This window comes from Cynara cardunculus (assembly GCF_001531365.2).
Source record: "Cynara cardunculus var. scolymus isolate 2C chromosome LG 17, CcrdV1, whole genome shotgun sequence".
NCBI classification, from domain to species: domain Eukaryota; kingdom Viridiplantae; phylum Streptophyta; class Magnoliopsida; order Asterales; family Asteraceae; genus Cynara; species Cynara cardunculus.
The window spans coordinates 1,257,801-1,274,076 of record NC_037544.1 but is presented as its reverse complement, the minus strand read 5'-3'; the positions used below and the strand labels follow the sequence as shown (position 1 = coordinate 1,274,076).

At 36.1% G+C, this 16,276-nt stretch overlaps 2 protein-coding genes, 1 long non-coding RNA gene and 1 other non-coding gene across 4 annotated transcripts; 2 read left to right on the top strand and 2 right to left on the bottom strand.

Annotated features, from left to right (window-relative positions):
- Positions 1–1,995: 1,995 nt before the first annotated feature.
- LOC112500410 (probable serine/threonine-protein kinase PBL23) lies at positions 1,996–5,031 on the top strand. Its single transcript, XM_025103905.1, has 5 exons — positions 1,996–2,107; positions 2,452–2,633; positions 2,727–2,920; positions 3,609–3,996; positions 4,786–5,031. The coding sequence occupies exons 1-5, from the start codon at positions 1,996–1,998 to the stop codon at positions 5,029–5,031; spliced, it is 1,122 nt and encodes a 373-aa protein (XP_024959673.1).
- Positions 5,032–5,269: 238 nt separating this feature from the next.
- On the bottom strand, positions 5,270–9,356 carry LOC112500409 (microtubule-associated protein TORTIFOLIA1-like). Its single transcript, XM_025103904.1, has 4 exons — positions 8,659–9,356; positions 8,185–8,374; positions 6,852–7,442; positions 5,270–5,705 (listed from the first exon to the last, which is right to left on the bottom strand). The coding sequence occupies exons 1-4, from the start codon at positions 9,354–9,356 to the stop codon at positions 5,448–5,450; spliced, it is 1,737 nt and encodes a 578-aa protein (XP_024959672.1). The 3' UTR covers positions 5,270–5,447.
- Positions 9,357–10,173: 817 nt separating this feature from the next.
- On the top strand, positions 10,174–10,245 carry TRNAM-CAU. Its single transcript has one exon. It is a non-coding gene; the product is annotated as a tRNA-Met (tRNA).
- Positions 10,246–12,735: 2,490 nt separating this feature from the next.
- On the bottom strand, positions 12,736–14,514 carry LOC112501241. Its single transcript, XR_003067437.1, has 3 exons — positions 14,305–14,514; positions 13,099–13,744; positions 12,736–13,029 (listed from the first exon to the last, which is right to left on the bottom strand). It is a non-coding gene; the product is annotated as an uncharacterized LOC112501241 (long non-coding RNA).
- Between the last annotated feature and the right edge of the window lie 1,762 nt (positions 14,515–16,276).

Below are 16,276 nucleotides of genomic sequence, written 5' to 3'. Positions count from 1 at the left end.
ACTTCAAGTTGGTATAAAACCAATATCAACCAAAAAAAAGCTGATAACACACATATATATGAACCAGTAGAAGTATCATGAGCCGTGAGGTATAACTAAGTACCTGGTTATCAATGTTTGACACATAATACACAATGTTGAAATCTATATGATATCTGAAAACGTCTAAACTGTGTTACAAAATATATAATAAACTTGATTTTAATGTTTCTACTTCCTTTTAATATTAAAATAATTATATATTTAAAAAGAAATTGACAATCGAATAGAATCTCAACCTAGTTAAAACTTTTTTAGAATATAAGGTGATTTTTGTTTTTTAAGAGGTGTTGAATTCTGAAATTTATTTCACTTCTGATTTATAAGAGATGGTGCTGAATTCTAAAATTTGAATAAATAAGACTGTTTGTTTTGTGAATTGATAAACGTCTAAATTTATTTAAATTGTCTATTTTACCCATTAAAAATCATAGTGTTGAATTTATAGATAAATTTATACAATTTCACATATTTATTCATCATCATTATTAAATTTACATCTAAATTATATAATTAACATTCATTTAAACGAAAATATGTCACTAACGGTGTTTAACACATTTACTTCCTATTCAAATACATTAATCGAGAGAGGTAGGGACTGATTTGGTAAGGATCGAATGAGAGAAATGGTCGATTAAGGTTAATCGATTGAGAAACGTCATTGTTGAGGATTTGAAGAACAATAAGATGTTGGTTTACCTCTTATCAGAGAAGAGAAAAATAAAACATAAGTGCCTTTAAAAAATTGGAAAAAACAGACAGTCTGAATCACCTTGTCTCTTAATGAATCAGACATAAGGAGTTGATAACAGCTTTTTCATGAAAAACAAACAAGACAGTATGTTTTACTAAACCAGTTTAATTATAAATATATAATAATTATAACTCTATTAATAGAAAAGATTTCCCAAATATGAAAAATATATGATACCATATTTAATGTGTAGCATAAACCAAAATTAATACATTAATAATTTATAATTGATTATTAATTAATAATTATTTTTTAATTAAGAAAAAAGTCCTATATAAAGTATTTCAAAATAATACAGTATTCAGCTACAAAAAATTTGAGAACTGAAGATGACGTTTGCTTTTTTTCTTGTACTGATAATCGCTGCTAGCGGTACACTATGTTTTTTTAAAGAGAATGAAACCCTTTGTTGAATTATGTTGTTATATACAGTGTTTTTCGGTATATTACGGAAATATTCTTTGATCATAACAACAATTACTGTTGTTTGTAGGCGAACAGAGATTATTTCAACTTGACTGTACAAAGAGTTGTTGTAAAGATGTAAAAGACTGTGATGCGTTATGTGGGAAACAGACGAGCAGAGCTGTGTTTATGAACCGTACTGAGGGTCTAGGAATTTGTCAACCAGATGAAGCTTGTGGTTCCGGTGGACTGTGTTGTTGCGTCAATTGAAACAGACTTATCTTTTATGTGTTATGACGTCGTTTTTACTGTTATTGTTTTTTGTTTCTTGAATAAAATCAAATAAGAGTGATAATTATCGGATTATTTTATATAAATAATTAAATTATGTAATTAAAAATCCCCAAATTTGGATGGCAAAGAAACGATATATATTTTTAGTTGTTTCTAAAATTAAGGAGGCAATATATTTGACCATGTCAAATATTTGTCCTAACAATTTCCCATCAACTGGAAGAAATCCAGAAACAAAAAAGCTCGGAATTTCTATTAGCTCCGAATAAGATTGGTTCTTTCCCGGAGCTAAAAGAAATTCCGTTGGTCAGCAAAATCTCTGAACACACGTTGGTGTTGCTACGTCTCGTGATCAGATAATTTCCCATCAGAAACTTTTATCACGAACAAGAAACGAAGCAACACCATCGTGCGTTCCGAGATGGATCGAGGAAAACGCGAACCATGGGAATGACCCGATCAGGAGGCAGTGGCTGCCGTCCTGATTCGAGAACAAAATGATGGGTTGTTTCTGGTGTTGTATGAACCAAAAACGTGTCGACAGGAAGAAAAGCATTCACGATTTCAAAGTTACAAAGGAAGACTCGTTTGCCGGATTTTCTCTCGGAAATGGTAACCTCTTTGCTCCTCATCATCAGCTGTATTCGTATAAAACGATGAGTTTATATGACACTTCTCAACAATGTCCTAAAAAGTAGTTAATACGACACTTTATTCTAAAAACGTCCTAAAAAATTTGTTAAAACGCCTAAAAGCGTCTTATAAACCTAATGTACCGCCTTTAGATAGGATGTTAATTCCATAAAGTATCTTATAGGACGCTACGACAATCTAGGCATCCTATAAAGCCAATTTTGTTTATATGTTTGAATCTTTTTTCTTTTCTTAAAGGCTATTTGCAGAGTAATCTAACAGAGTTTCACATATTCTCATAACTTGTTTGAATTCGAACGCAGATAGCTTTAGAAGAAGGTACATAACGAATAAGCTAGCACAGTACGGAAACGGGGACATTTCTTCGCAATTTTTCACGTACCAGGAGTTGTCCGCGGCCACCAACAACTTCAACTACAACTTGATGATCGGGGAAGGTGGTTTCGGGCGGGTCTATAAAGGCCACATTGCTAGCAAAAACACTGTAACTTCCAAAACCATCGTCACACGATCATATGAGAAACGATCAAAATCTGTGTCGACTCATGTTTTTGTCTTCTTTCTCGGGGTTTTGTAGGACGTTGCTGTTAAGAAACTCGATAGACATGGATACCAAGGCAACCGAGAGTTCTTGGTCGAGGTTTTTCTGTTGAGTCTTCTTCATCACTCGAATCTTATTGACCTGCACGGGTATTGTTCCGAAGGCGACCAACGGATTTTAGTTTACAAGTATATGCCCAACGGCTCTCTCGAAGATCACCTCTTCAGTACGTTTTCGTGATTCGTAACTCTTGCTCGAAACCCTTTTGAATCTCTCTATAAAATAATTCTCATACAAAAAAGGGGAGGTTCTACAAATCAGATAGTTCATGTCTAGCCGATGTGGGACTCCAACACATCCCCTCAAACATAGGCTAAATAGTGCCCCCCTAGAATGGAGGCAAAAGACTGTGTTGAAGAACATCTCCCTTTCTAAAAGATCCCTTAAAGAAAAAGCAGAGGTTTATATATATAGAGAGGTTTAGGGGAAAACCCAAAAAAATGAAAAACTAAGAAACACTCTAGTAACCATTTATGTGGACGGTATGCATATGTGCATACAACAAATTGAAGTTGTTTCTTGGGTTTTATGCACGTGTGCATACCGGACAAATTACTTGTATATATATATATACCATCCAGATGAACAGTTACGAGGGTGTTTCTTATTACATAGACTAGACGGGGGCCCTTACATGTGGTAGACTCTGGCTCTAATACCATGTGAGGATATGTGGAACCCTTTTGAATCTCTCTTTCTAAAAGAGTCTTTATAGAGAAAGGGGAGGTTCCTATATATACTTACATATTTGATGGTATGTGTTTAGCCGATGTGGGACTCCAACAATTTTGCTTTCGTTTCATGGATCCCATGAAGCCGAGACCCATAACTTTTCTCGTTTCTTGGTTAAGATTGGAGGGTCGGAGAGCGACAACCGCTAGAATGGGACATAAGAATCAAGATTGCAACGGGTGCAGCAAGAGGGCTCGAATACTTGCACGATAAGGCTGATCCGCCGGTGATCTATCGTGATTTCAAAGCTTCAAACATACTACTAGACGAAGAGTGGAATGCGAAGCTTTCTGATTTCGGGTTAGCCAAGTTGGCTCCAACCGGCAACCAGAATCATCTCACAACTATGGTGATGGGAACTTACGGGTATTGTGCACCCGAGTATGCCATGACCGGTCGGTTGACCAGAAAATCCGATGTCTACAGCTTTGGAGTCGTGTTCCTTGAGATGATCACGGGAAGGAGAGTCATCGATAGTTCAAGACCAAGTGCAGAGCAAATTCTAATCGCTTGGGTAGGTGTGAACTCACTACGACAGAACGGTTTTATAGAACATCTAGATTATCTAAGCGTTTTAATAGAATACTTTATAGAACTTTTGTTTACAAGACCAAACTATAAAGCGTCATATCTAAAAGCATTATAATAGGTTTATATGACAATTTTATGCGTTTTAATAAGTTTTTTAGGACACTTATAAAACAAATTGTCCTATTAGCTATTTTATAAGACATTTTTGAGAGATGTCCTATAAACCCATCTTTTTATAGGACACTTTTTTCAAATAGCGCCGTGTAAAATAGCTAATACGACACTTTATTTTAAAAGTGTCTCAAAAAATTATTAACACGTCTAAAAACGTCTTATAAACTTATTGTAACACTTTTAAATAAGACGTTTTTTGATTTGATCCTATAAACTTAGGTCATGCAAAGGATTTTATTAGGACGCTTAAACATTTTAGATATCTTATAAAACCAATTTTGTTGTAGCGGTATGTTCGACATGATGGGACAGTACAGGACAAAATAAAAACTTCTTGTCTCGCGTTTGGTGCGGCGTTAGACTGGACATGACGGGATTGAGTGGGACAAAAATCCCACCAAAATTCGGGAAACAAAATCAGGAAAATGAGACAAAATTGATAAATTACTAAACTACTCATGTCAAATTAGAACCTCAAAACCTTCCTACCTCACTCTCAGTGCAATCCAATTCAATCCCGTCTGAATACCAAACGCACCCAAAAGAAATAACGATTTAAACAACCAACTTTTTCTTACATTATATTCCTCGTTTGCAGGCAGAACCGTTATTTAAAGACCGAAAAAGGTTCCATTTGATGGCAGATCCATCGCTCGAAGGGAGATACCCGAAGAAGGAGCTCTACCAAGCTTTAGCCATAGCGGCAATGTGTCTTCAAGCAGACGCCACAAAACGACCGGTCATAAGTGACGTGGTCAACGCTCTCGAGTTCTTAGCTTCAGGAAAGAACAAAGAACGACCAACGGTCGATGAAGATCACAATGGTAGTTCCGGGAGCGAATGAAAGGCCTGGTGTAGGAAACAGCCTGTAGAAACATGTAAATTCGAAGTCCCGATGTTTTTCGTTACTGTTAGACGACAATTTTTTGTAAATTTGTTATAAAATTTTGTCTCAGAGATATTTATTCGAACACTCGACCTTTCGCATGTAACGTGATGCTAGAAGATGTCTTTCCAAGTCGGTTTAGGCTATACTCGTTTCCCGTTGAATTGCAATATCCAAGTCTCGTACATAATTTAATAGAAACGTTCGACAATTTGTTATAAACTTTTCTATAACGACGAAAAAGAATAATATCAAGAATTAATCAATGCTTTCAGTTGTATATATAGATGTTGCATGTTGTCTATGTCAGGCCATCTTGTGCGCACCTCGACTAATCCCATGAGGACCTGAACAGGAGCCCGAAGACCTCGTCTTTATCTGCCAGTTGATCTGACATCCACGGTCCATCTTAAGTCCGTTTGTGTGTTTCTAGCATACGTATGATAGTCCCATGAAGAACCCGAACCCCTCATGCTTGTATTAGGATACTTGTAGAACCCCCTCATATAACTACTACTACTTCGATTGTTTGATACCGACAAATCATGTGCCATGTCTTCAATGACTTTCTCCAAACCCCGTATACGGTTCTCTAGAGTCACCATGCCGTCACGAGATCCGCGTAAGGAATTCTGCAATATCAAAGGAAGTGTTGACAACATTTAGATCATTTTGTCAAGATAGGTTCTTATGTGTGTGTGTGTGTATATATATATATATATATGTGTGTGGAAGTTCAGAGGAGAACCCCTAAAAAATGAAAAACTGAGAAATACCCTGATAATCATTCATTTGTACGATATATGCATGTGCATATAAGTAAATGAAGTTGTTTGTATGCATGTTTGCATGCCATGCACATGTACATACCCGACAAATTACTTAGAATTACTTGTATGCACATGTGCACACCGTACATATGAATAGTTATCAAGGTGTTCCTCGGTTATTCATTTTTCTATGAATGGCTACATGTGATTTTGCATGTGATTTGGCCATTTTCATATTCTCTTACTTTCCAAGATGTTTGCATACACATATACAATATATATATATATATATATATAGAGAGAGAGAGAGAGAGAGAAAGGGGGGAAGGTTAAGGGGAAAACCCCAAAAAAATGAAAAACCGAGGAACACCCTGGTAACCATTCATCTTGACGGTATGCACATGTGCATACAAGTAATTGAAGCTTTTTTTTGGTTTTATGCATGTGTGCATGTTATGCACATGTCCATACCAGATAAATTACTTCCAAATTACTTGTATGCACATGTGCATACCATCTAAATGAACGGTTACGAGGTAACCAAGGTGTTCTTCAGTTTTTCATTTTTTCAATTTTTTTGCGGTAAGTTTCATGGTCCATCTCTAAAGCGATATAGCACTCCAACCACCAAGAACAGAGGCAAAAGAGTGTGTTGAATCCCTAGGGTTGTGTTTGATATGCAGGACGGGATAAGACGGTACAAAAGTTTATTATCCCATTTTTGGCACTAAATAGACGGGGACAGGACAGAATCTGTGTCGGACAAAAATGCATCTTTTTGTCCCACCAAAATAGGTGAAACAAAAATCTAGAAGATAAGACAAGATTAGTAAATTACTAAACTACCCATGTGAAATGAAAACCCTAAAACCTTCTACAATTCCTTCACCCGCCTACCTCACTCTCGCCTGCCTAGTTCTGTCCCATCTAGGCACGTCCTATCTAGTCCCCTCACCCTAGGTGATGCTAGACCCCTGCTCTGATACCATATCAGATGATTTTATATACCTGCAACATGTTCATAAGATTTGCTTGTTGTCTTTCCAGTTTTAGCAACTGCCTTTGAATGGCGAACCAGTTTCCTTTATCGCTCATATATCCCTCCCTTTGACTCGAATCATTCGTTTCAGATAATTCTCCCCGTCTAGAAGATTGACCATCGTGTCGTAAGTTGACCCGCCCATCATCCGGCTCGTAACCCTCTTTTGACTTCGACCCTCCATCAGTATCATTAAGTTCTAGCTCGTTTTCATTATGCGAATTGACAAATCTACGAGGAATGACCACTTCAACTTCCCCAGAAACCCGTCTTTCAAGTTTCTGGAAAAAATCCGGGTTCAGCTCTTTGTCACTCAAAGCAGGCGCCTTCTTTTTCAAGGTTATAACCGTTCTCGATATGCAGCTAGCGTCGGGTTCATCAGCCTCCACGTTCGAAAAGTCTTTTTCCGACTTAGCTGATCTAGAATCATCATGGTCCGAAGAAAAACCGTTCTTTTTACTATTTTCACCATGATCAGATGTCCGGTGATCTTCAGAAGGTCCTGCAATACGTTTCCATTGTTGTAGCGCCTCCAATACACCATCTCTAACGGGTTTTATCTGCAGAGATCAACAAGGTATAGTTTTTAACGAAAGGAGAAACCAAGTGGTAACTACAACAAAATCGGGTTTATAGGACACCAAAAATGTCTGAGGGGTTGTTTGATTGGTTTTTCATTAAGTCATGTAGGATAAAGTTGTTTGTGTGGATTAATTTGTTTATATAGATTGAGAAGGCTTTTGTGTAAGATGGTTTTTTCATAGATGGAAGATTTGTGATTTTTAATTGGGAGGGATATGTTTGAAAAAGAACTTGAATTTTCTGTATAAAGCTCCCCTAGAAGCTTACTGAATAAGTTACTTTCTATATTATTAAGCCACTACCAAACAGTCGCATATAGCTGACCAAATAAGTTGTCTCATTAAGCTGCTAATAAACAGTTTGGTTGGTTTTCCATTAAGTCCTTTATGGATAAAGTTGTCTGTGTGGATTAATCTGTCTCTTTAGACCGGGAGAGTTGTTTCATATATGGAAAGATGTGTTTACAAAACACTTTGTTTCAAAAGTGTCCTAAAAACTTGTTAAGACACCCAAAAACATCCTATAAACTCATTACAACACTTTTAGATAGGACATACAAAGATTTGGTCCTATAATAGAGTAGGACACTTGAACACTTTTGGCATCCTAGAAACTCAATTTTGTTACAGCACTAAAATAAATCAATCAGAAGGTGTGATAATGCCCGGAATCTAAGATGGTTTCTGGGCCAAGAACGACGTTAGCATTTCAGAAACTAACCTTATCAAAGCGGCAAGCCTCAAGAACGGTTATTGTAGACGCTGTTTTTCCTGTGATCAAGTTGCTCGAATGCAAAGCCAGTGTGCTTAATGTATCAGCAGCTGCCTTTCGAGTCGACCAATCAGAACTGAGAAGACAGTCGTGGATACATTGAAGCAATGGCTCCAAGCCACGGGCAGAAATGGTATTACGTTCTGTAATGCTTATTAGCACCGAAACTAATAATCCGAATCAAAAGTTGGCTTAGTTAAGTCATGATATCACTTCTACTATGCAAGGCACCGACCACAACCACTCGCTACAACAATATTAGGTTCGTAGGACGCCTAAAATGTCTAAGCGTCTTAATAAAATGCTTTATAGGACTTACAGACCTATCTAAAAGTGTTACAATAGGTTTATAGGACGTTGTTTTTAGGAGTTATGCAAATCTTAACAAATACAAAGTAAATTTGCAGAGGAAGTAAGTATAGAACCTTAGAAAGACTTGAAACCACAAGCAAAAGAGCAGCTTTAGCCATGAAATTAGGGTTTTTTAGGTACTTGCAGATCCTATTGCAGAGCTTTTGGAAGACAGATACAGGAGGGTTTGCAGCCATTTCCACCATTTTAGCCATACACATAGCTGACCCAGCTTGAACCACCTTGTCTTCTTCATTCATAGCCTCAAATAACGGCTTCACGAACAGCGCCACCACCGAGCCGATATCATTCTCAGCTCCTTCCCCTTTCAAATACAAAAAAGAAAGCCGTCCAATTGATTCTCTACAAGCTTCTCGAACACTGGAATCAGAGTCTTTAAGCCGTTTCACAATGTGGGCTATGATCTTAGCCAGATGCGAGCGTGCTGAGACGGTGTGGGTGGCGCAGATGACGGCAAGTAAACGGATTGATTCTTTCTTGACGGAGGGTTTGTTGATGGTGGGATTATCGCCGGCGGCGGTGTAGAGGGAGTTGAGGAGCATGGAGATGGCGTCAGGGGAGGCGGTTTCGATGATGTTATGGAGGTCTACGGCGGCGATGTGGTGGGTGTCTTTGTCGGAGAGTTTGAAGAGGGAAGTTAAGGTTCTTTGTTTGAGTTCAATCATGGCGAAATGGGAAGAAAGAGAAGGTGGTTTTGTTGAGAGTGGTGTCAATGGAGGTTTAATCCGTTGTGAAGATTTGCTCCACATGATCGGCGGTTGTGGTAAGATTCAAGATTTCAGACGGAGGGTGATGGAACCATGAAAACGAAATCGGAGTGTTTTCGGATGGAAGCATGAGATATTTGAAAATGGGAAAGTGAAAGTGAAGGCTGGAAGGAACGAATCCCAGAGCCATGTGCTCATAATGAGGTGGCAAAACCCATGTTTTAGGGGCTGTTCAAGGAAAAAAAAGACATCAAACACCTTTTTTGGTATTGTTTATAAAAATTGTTTTTAACTTATTTTAGTTTAACATCGATGTTAAGCTATTTTTTAATGTTTGGATAAGAAAAAAAATTATTTATATTGGTATCAAATCGATAATAATCTGTTTTTGATAAATTAATCATTCCTAATTTATGAAAAACTGCTTATTACCAGTTTACAATTTTAACCATGTTTTATTTAACTCTGATTTAATATCACATAAGTTAGTAAACACTTTTACAAAAAAACATAAATTGTTTTAAATAAGCAAATCTCAAACACCCCTAAACCATGTCTAACTTTCATGTTTACGTGGGTTTTGTATTGATTATTTAAAACAACATATATTTTTTTTGTAAAAATGTTTATTAACTTACATGGTATCAAACTGGAGTTTCGTAAAAAGTGTTTGGATTAGCTTATAGCGGTACCAAAAAGCAATAAGCTAATAAGTTGTTTTTTAATGTTTGACAAATTTTGCTTATATATGTAAAATACCAAAAAAGAACAGTCTTCTGTATTATTGATGCCATTTTTACCCAACTTGTAGCAGTACGCGTTGCATTATATAGCTTTTATGATGAACATAAATCAACAAATCAGAGTGGCGCAGCGGAAGCGTGGTGGGCCCATAACCCACAGGTCCCAGGATCGAAACCTGGCTCTGATACAGAGGAGCTTCCACAAACCACACCTTTTTTTCTCTTTTATTCTTTCCAAAGCTGGCCGCTAAAATTACAAAATTGGACATTAAAATTTATTAAATATTTAAAAGAAAATTAACATTTTTTTTTGTAACCGTAGATTTTCAAGCTAGGTTACGTGCATCGACTGATCCCCTTGTGATCATAAATATCTTGAATAGGGTCGTAAACTGAACAAACGAACGAAAATCTTTGTGTTTGTGTTCGTTCGTTTAGAAATCAGGTGTGTTCGTATTCGTTTATGTTTGTTCGTTAACATACTAAACGAACATAAACGATGAAAAGGTAAAAATTTCAAGGCAAAATGTTGATAAAATTTAAATCTAAATAAATTTTAAAAAGTTAAAATTTGAAAAAATATTATTTGAATTCAAACTAAATAAAGAAAAGATTATATATTAAATTTATAATCATTGTAGGTCACAAAGACTTTGGCAACGCCTGAATCGAAACGCAGGGTAGATGAGATCACTACAACCTTTGAGACGTAAGCAGTGCGTCATAATTCAAGTGTAAATATTAAAGAAAATTTATAAAAATTTATGATATTTAATAATATGATTAAATTTAAAAATATTCAATATTGAGCTCATTTTAAAGGTATTTATGAGAAATGATATAATTTGTAAGCTTTTGATGTATTTTTAATTAATACATGAGTTATGTATGTTAATATGATAAATATGTAAAATGAAAAAACTAAGGGGTCGTTTACCCAAATGTTTATCCGGTAAGCGTTTACCAATAGAAGTCAACACTATAATTTATTTAGATGCGTAAGATTTTTGTTCATCAAAGCATATCGAATGCAACAATTTACTAGGTAAGCACTTACCTGGGTAAGAGTCGTCATCCTCACTTACCGAGTAAAACTCTCCATCATTCTCATCGCTCTTACCGATAAGATTCTTGACCCTTCTCATGTTCATCCGATGAGGAAATGTATGCATTAAGCATTTTACCACGTAAGTGTTTAGTAAACGACCCCTAAAAGATATAAATTAAATAATTAATAATTGTTAAGATATAAAATATAAAATGGGTTGGTTAATTCTGTCAATTTACCCAATAATTATAGTTTTTGACATTTATTTGTAGGGACAAAATAATAACTCAGATCGTATTTGAGATTTTACACATCGTCTGTTTAGACAAGTCATTGTCTTGTATCATGCTAAAGTAAAAATCTAAGGGGTAACATGGTCATTTGACCAATATTTATTACAGGGAACTGACTAAACTAAAGATTTTGCCCTCACAAGTCACGTGGTTACTTTTTAACCAATTTTCTACTGTTCGAACTAAAATATCCAAGATTTTAGCAAGTGTTTGCTTTGTGAAATGTAATTTCTAAGAATAAAATAAGATTTTGTTGGCAATTTTTTTTATTAACCTGGATATTCAACTTGTTATGCGTCCAGGGTGACCACCCACTTCGCGAGTAGCCTGGAATCACCTCATTTGAACCTCCATGACAACAAGGAGATTTTTATTTCTCCTTTAGATTCGAACCTGAAACCTATAAGCATTTTTGACTTTTGGAGCCCAAAATCAAACCAATCGAACACCAATCTTGTGGTTTTTGTTGGCAATTTTATAAGCCACTAAGAAGGTTTCGCAAGGCAAAAGATCATTTCACAAGCCATCACACCAATTTTACAAACTGACCTCGTCAAAATCATATTTAATTCAAAAAATTACATTTTACAAGTTGCAAATATGGGCTTGTTTAACTCTTAATAGTTCCATTAAGAGACAACATTTGAATTGTTAATAGGTTAATCTTGTTTGACAAAAAAAAATCTGTCTCTTAATAGTTCCAAAACCGTCAAATGATTTTGTATTTTAGGTCTCCCTTAACCATTCAATGCCCTAACCTCATTGTAAACAATTATATTTTATTTTGCACTATATCATGAAAAACTATTAATCATTCTGACCATTTAATCATTCTGTATCAAACCATTTAGCAACAACCAAACAACCTGAGACACCTATAAATGAAAGAAGGCTAAAAAAATAAAGAATGTTATCCAAAATGGTTCATTTCCCCTTACCAAATCAGTCAAATTACAAACTCAACTCAATTGTTTTTTTCTTCTTTCAATAATTTAAAGGTTTGGATTCACATCTTATCTTTAAGGTTCTTGACAAAATGACATATTTACCCCTGTCACATGATCCACCTATATCTAGATATATATGTATTGCAAAATGACCCAAAAAAAGACAGACCCCAACTTATCAACTTTAGGGAGGGGGTGAGTTCATCTTTAAAGCCTCCCAACACATTCAAAATGACATTTTTACCCCTATCACATGATCTTACCACAAAGAAATATGGTGGTGAGTGGTTAGAAGGTGGACATCAAGAGGCCCCCAAACAGAACTTAAATGTCTCCACTGCATACCCATGAACAAAACAGTGATCACCAAAAACCCTTTTGAAAACAAACAAACAAACAAACAAGATCCTCCCTTTTCATTCAAATAGACCAAGATTTCAAATTTCACCACCATTATCCATCATCATCAGCCAAGATATATGACTATGAAACCTTCAAAAATGGCCTCAAAAATGGCCACCACTGTTCCATTGAAACCTGCAAAAATGGCTTCAGAAACTCCAGTCAAGATTGGGACAAAGGGGACCGTTGGATCGCTCATGATGAAAGAAATCGAGTACTTCAACAAGCTAGAAGTACAATCTCAGAAGCATAGTTTACAAGTTCCAGAAATGGCTGCAACAACTTCAAGTGGTACTCAATCAGAATCTGTAGTAACCCCCAAAAGCAAGAAAAGAAGTCACAAGTTCATACCAAGAATGTGTGCTGCTATTGATGTCGTGGAGAAACATGGGCCGAAGATGGTACCGGGGTTCAGTTATAAGACCCTTAAAGCGGATGTTCGTAGGTTGCAGGTTTAGTTTACGCCATTGGTTTCTGATAGCTTTGAGAAAGTGAGCTTCTTGAGTCGATCTTTAATGGGGTTCGCCCAAATCTTGTCGGGTATTCCACATTTTATGTCGACAACTTCAACTATGTAAGATCTTTTCTTGTTGGCATTCGGTGATCCATCTATAGATATATTGTTATCGGCATTAAGGATAGGATTTCTACTAGCTTTTCTTGCATGATTCTGTTTGGTTTTCGGCAAATTGCCATTGATGTCCTTGTTCTTGTTGCTGGTGCTTGCTTCATCTTTTTGTGCTTTTTCTTTGAGTTTTGAACCAAGAATAGCATCGTTCGGTTCTAGAATGGTGGGTTTTCGTGATTTGGGTGTTTCATCTTTGACCACAGATTGCAATTCTCTCGACATTAACGCACTGATTTTGCCCGTGGCGCCAATCTTGATCGATCCTCCACCATTTTTTATGTCTTCAAGTTTCTGAACCATCTTTTTCGCACGAACCTTGATCGATATCGAAATTTGCAACACAATTCTTAAACCAAATGGTCACCAATGCTACATGTATTCAAAAGAAAGAAGTCCCACAAAAAAATTCGTTCAACAAATCGATCAAACAAAACAAAGATTCAGTAAAATAACACATAAGGGTATCAAAGAATCAAGATTCAGAAAGTGTTTGACTTTTCAAAATTGAGTGTTGATGTGTTCAAGATCATTAAACCCCATAATTATTTTCTGATAAAATTGATGAAGAATCCACCTAATTCAATAAAAGCAAGTCAGTAGAAGGGAAATGGATGAATTCATCACATTTAAACCTCAATCAAAGGCATTAACTACAGGGTGAAGTGAATTGAAGTCAATAACAAACTAATTTTCAATTGCAAAAAGTAAAATACCCACAAGAACATTCAAAACCCTAATCACCATTCTTCAAATCAATCTCAATTGCAATACCAAAATTGGGGGTTTGAGTATGATTAATACACATAAGTACATACTGTAACAAGTGAAAAACTCCATTAATGAGTGAGTTGCAGGTTCTGAAAGATTATAAAGAACAAAGAACAAGATATGAAAGAAACCCTAATCGATGAACAGGGAGAAAAGCTTACCACAAGTTCCAAAGAAGCTGTTTTTTAAAGATGATTTCTGTAAAACCCACTTCAGGAATCTGTGTTGATGGATGATTCAAGAGGTGGAAGAAGCCAAAAACAAGATCCGACAGCGATTCCTGTTCATACGTTGGAAATTACACGGCTAGAAGGGTACCCACGATTGTTTAAGATGTATGGCCGATGGCGTTTGATAGGGGCACCTGTTTTAACGTTAATTTTAAATTTCCTTTATAGCGAAATCCGATTCCTACAATCAATTCTTTATCGTATTTTTGTTGTTGCCACTTCCTCAGGTCACGGATCTTGGTCGTTAGGGCATGGCACGTAATCAGGGATCCGAACGATGCCGTGATGGGGTGGGTTTTGTTGTCTCCGCTTTGAATTTTGGGTTTCGGGTTGTTTTGGGTTTGGGTTGGTTGGGTTTCGAGTTGAGTTCGATGGGGTTCGGGTTTAATTATATATATATATATACACACACACATATTCAATCGATTTTGAAGATGAATTCAACTGATTGAGAGATTTTTATGAAATCGACAGTAGGTTTATTAAATTAGAAAAAGAGCATGATCGACTAGGATTCGGGATTTTTAAAAGATAATTAAATAAATAAATATATGTATATAATATTTAAAATATTTATGTATATATATTTCGGGTTTTCGGGTGGGTCAGGATGCCAAAAACCGAACCTAACCCGAACCCAAATATCCTTCAAAAGTTGGGTTTTGGATTTCCCAATTTCGGGGCATTCGGCTTTTCATAAACACCTTATTTTCGATTCAGGTTTGCGTTCAGATTTCGAACCATTTAGGTATTGCACACCCCTGCCAGGCCGGTTCTAGGGTTTCTGGTGCGTTGTACAGGAATGCTAAAAAAAGGTTCCTATGTCGATTTTTTTATGCAAATGAAACGTACTATTTTCTAAAGGATTTGGGACCTAGTCAAGTAAGACGGCTCATTGCCCGCCACGCTGAAGAAATCAAGACAGTCAAACAAGAAAGGATGCGGAACAATATGAATCAGTTTGGTTGTTCACTTGTTTGATGACGGTATTCACACTGCATTTCTTTAATTAGATTAGTCGCTTAGTTGATGCCCTTGACGGCTTGGGCTTGCTGCACATGGTCGAGTCTAGTTGTCTTTGTCACCATCCCCGATTCTCTTACCATGCATATTAGATTTAGTATATTATACAGTTCATTTAGACATGTTCCTTATGATGTGTGTGGTGTACAGGAAAGGACCGAACATAATAATAAGAAACTTGTTGTCTTATATCGATGCGACATTAGACTGGGACATGACAGAACGTAATGGACAAATTGCATTAAAAAGTAACATACTTTAGTTTTATTCCTATTTTGGATAACGTATTTGAAAAACTTTCATTTTGTTACCTGAGATGTAAAATCTCAAACTTTTAAGTACATGATTTACCTATACTTCAGGTAACAGGTAAACTAAAATGACGTGGGATTTTTTTTTTTTGACATTAGGTAAGAACAAACAAAAAATCGACATTAGATAGCAAAATGAAAGTGTTGAAAGTATGTTACTTAAAATAGGAAGAAAACTAAAGTAAGTTACCTTTTCATGCAATTGTGTAAAGAATTATGTAAAGTTTTAACGTCTTAATTTTTTGATGTATATGTAGGTCAGGCTCTGTCAGTAACCTTTGAACTGCTAAGAGGTCAGGCTCTGTCAGAAAACTTAGCATTTGTATCACGGGCTTCCGTTAACCATTCAGTGCCTTAATTTCATTCTAAACAAATACCAAACAATTATATTTCATTTTTCACTATATCATGAGAGCCTCTTAATCATTCTTACCACTTAATTATTTTGCACCAAAACAATCGGCAATTGTCAAACAGCCCATGAGAGTCAATATCACTTCTGACTCCAAGGTGGCTTTGCCTTTGTATACAAGAATATTTCTAAATGAACCTTCTCAGTAATTTCTTTT